The 1,068-nt window shown below is 49.8% G+C and overlaps 1 protein-coding gene across 1 annotated transcript, besides 2 other annotated features; it reads right to left on the reverse strand.

Annotated features, from left to right (window-relative positions):
• Positions 1-74: a microsatellite.
• Positions 74-261: a repeat region.
• Positions 262-946: 685 nt separating this feature from the next.
• On the reverse strand, positions 947-1,068 carry Tc00.1047053399245.9 (retrotransposon hot spot (RHS) protein, putative; the record flags this gene model as incomplete). The annotated part of the gene is made up of 1 exon (XM_797060.1): positions 947-1,068. A coding segment is annotated over one exon (122 nt), but the record flags the coding sequence as incomplete, so codon positions are not given.

Raw genomic sequence — 1,068 nt, forward strand, 5'->3', positions numbered from 1 at the left:
CCTAACCCTAACCCTAACCCTAACCCTAACCCTAACCCTAACCCTAACCCTAACCCTAACCCTAACCCTAACCCGCGAACGCGTCTTCAACCATACAAATTGGCCGTGGCAGATGGTCGCACCCAACGCTCCGTAGAAAGACACCCAGCACTCATGCGCATAACGAAAAAAATGCTGAAACACAATGCCCAACGGCTTAATGTCCATACTGAGAAGAAGCGGCCTTTCACAGCAGTTGTGGCTCACTGTGTGCGTAAACCGCGAGACGGCCTCCACAAAACAAACGCACACGCCGCCAGAAGCCACACACCAATGGACGAGGAGAAGAGAGACACCGCCACCGCCTCCAGCTCAATCCCACGGCCAACGGGATAAGGCCACAGCCCGCTGCCGGCACACAACGCACACCAAGCGAGCAATCACCCAAAGAGCCACACGCAGAAGCGGATCCGCATCCACCCATGACACGGCGCCTCAGTCCATGCGGTCACACGGAGCACACTGTTTCCCCAATAGAACTTATTCGTCGACCATCCCTTTAAGATTCTTCTGTTAGTGATGGGCCTTAGAACACAATAGAATAAAATGGACAATGCAGTAGTACTGCCACAGCGCCAGCCACAATGATTCCCTCATACCGGGGTACTTCTCCAATTACGCCTCGTATGCACACACAATAAACATACTATATAAAAATCACCCAATGTTTTTCACCAGAAAACAAACAACCCCACTCCCTCCCTAATTTATTCTGCCACTGTTATGTTCGATAGCGTTGGACAGTTCTGAAATCCGTGCGATATACTGTCGCCTGGTGCTGGTGCATCCGCACCGTATGCACACAAAAGTATCCAAAAATATATAAATCCCACAATATTTTTTTACCAGAAATCAAAACTACCCCTTTCATTCCCTAATCCGTTTTCCTATTTCGTTTTTCCTCACCTCAGAGAGCTTCGTCCCTTATGGCATCGTCCGACGATATTGCTGCCATGTACTGGCGCACTTCTTCCTCCCAGAACACCGCAATCTCTCGGTTTTCAGAGCGGCTCACATTATTGGAGTCGA

Source organism: Trypanosoma cruzi, assembly GCF_000209065.1.
Source record: "Trypanosoma cruzi strain CL Brener chromosome Unknown tcruzi_1047053399245, whole genome shotgun sequence".
NCBI lineage: Eukaryota > Euglenozoa > Kinetoplastea > Trypanosomatida > Trypanosomatidae > Trypanosoma > Trypanosoma cruzi.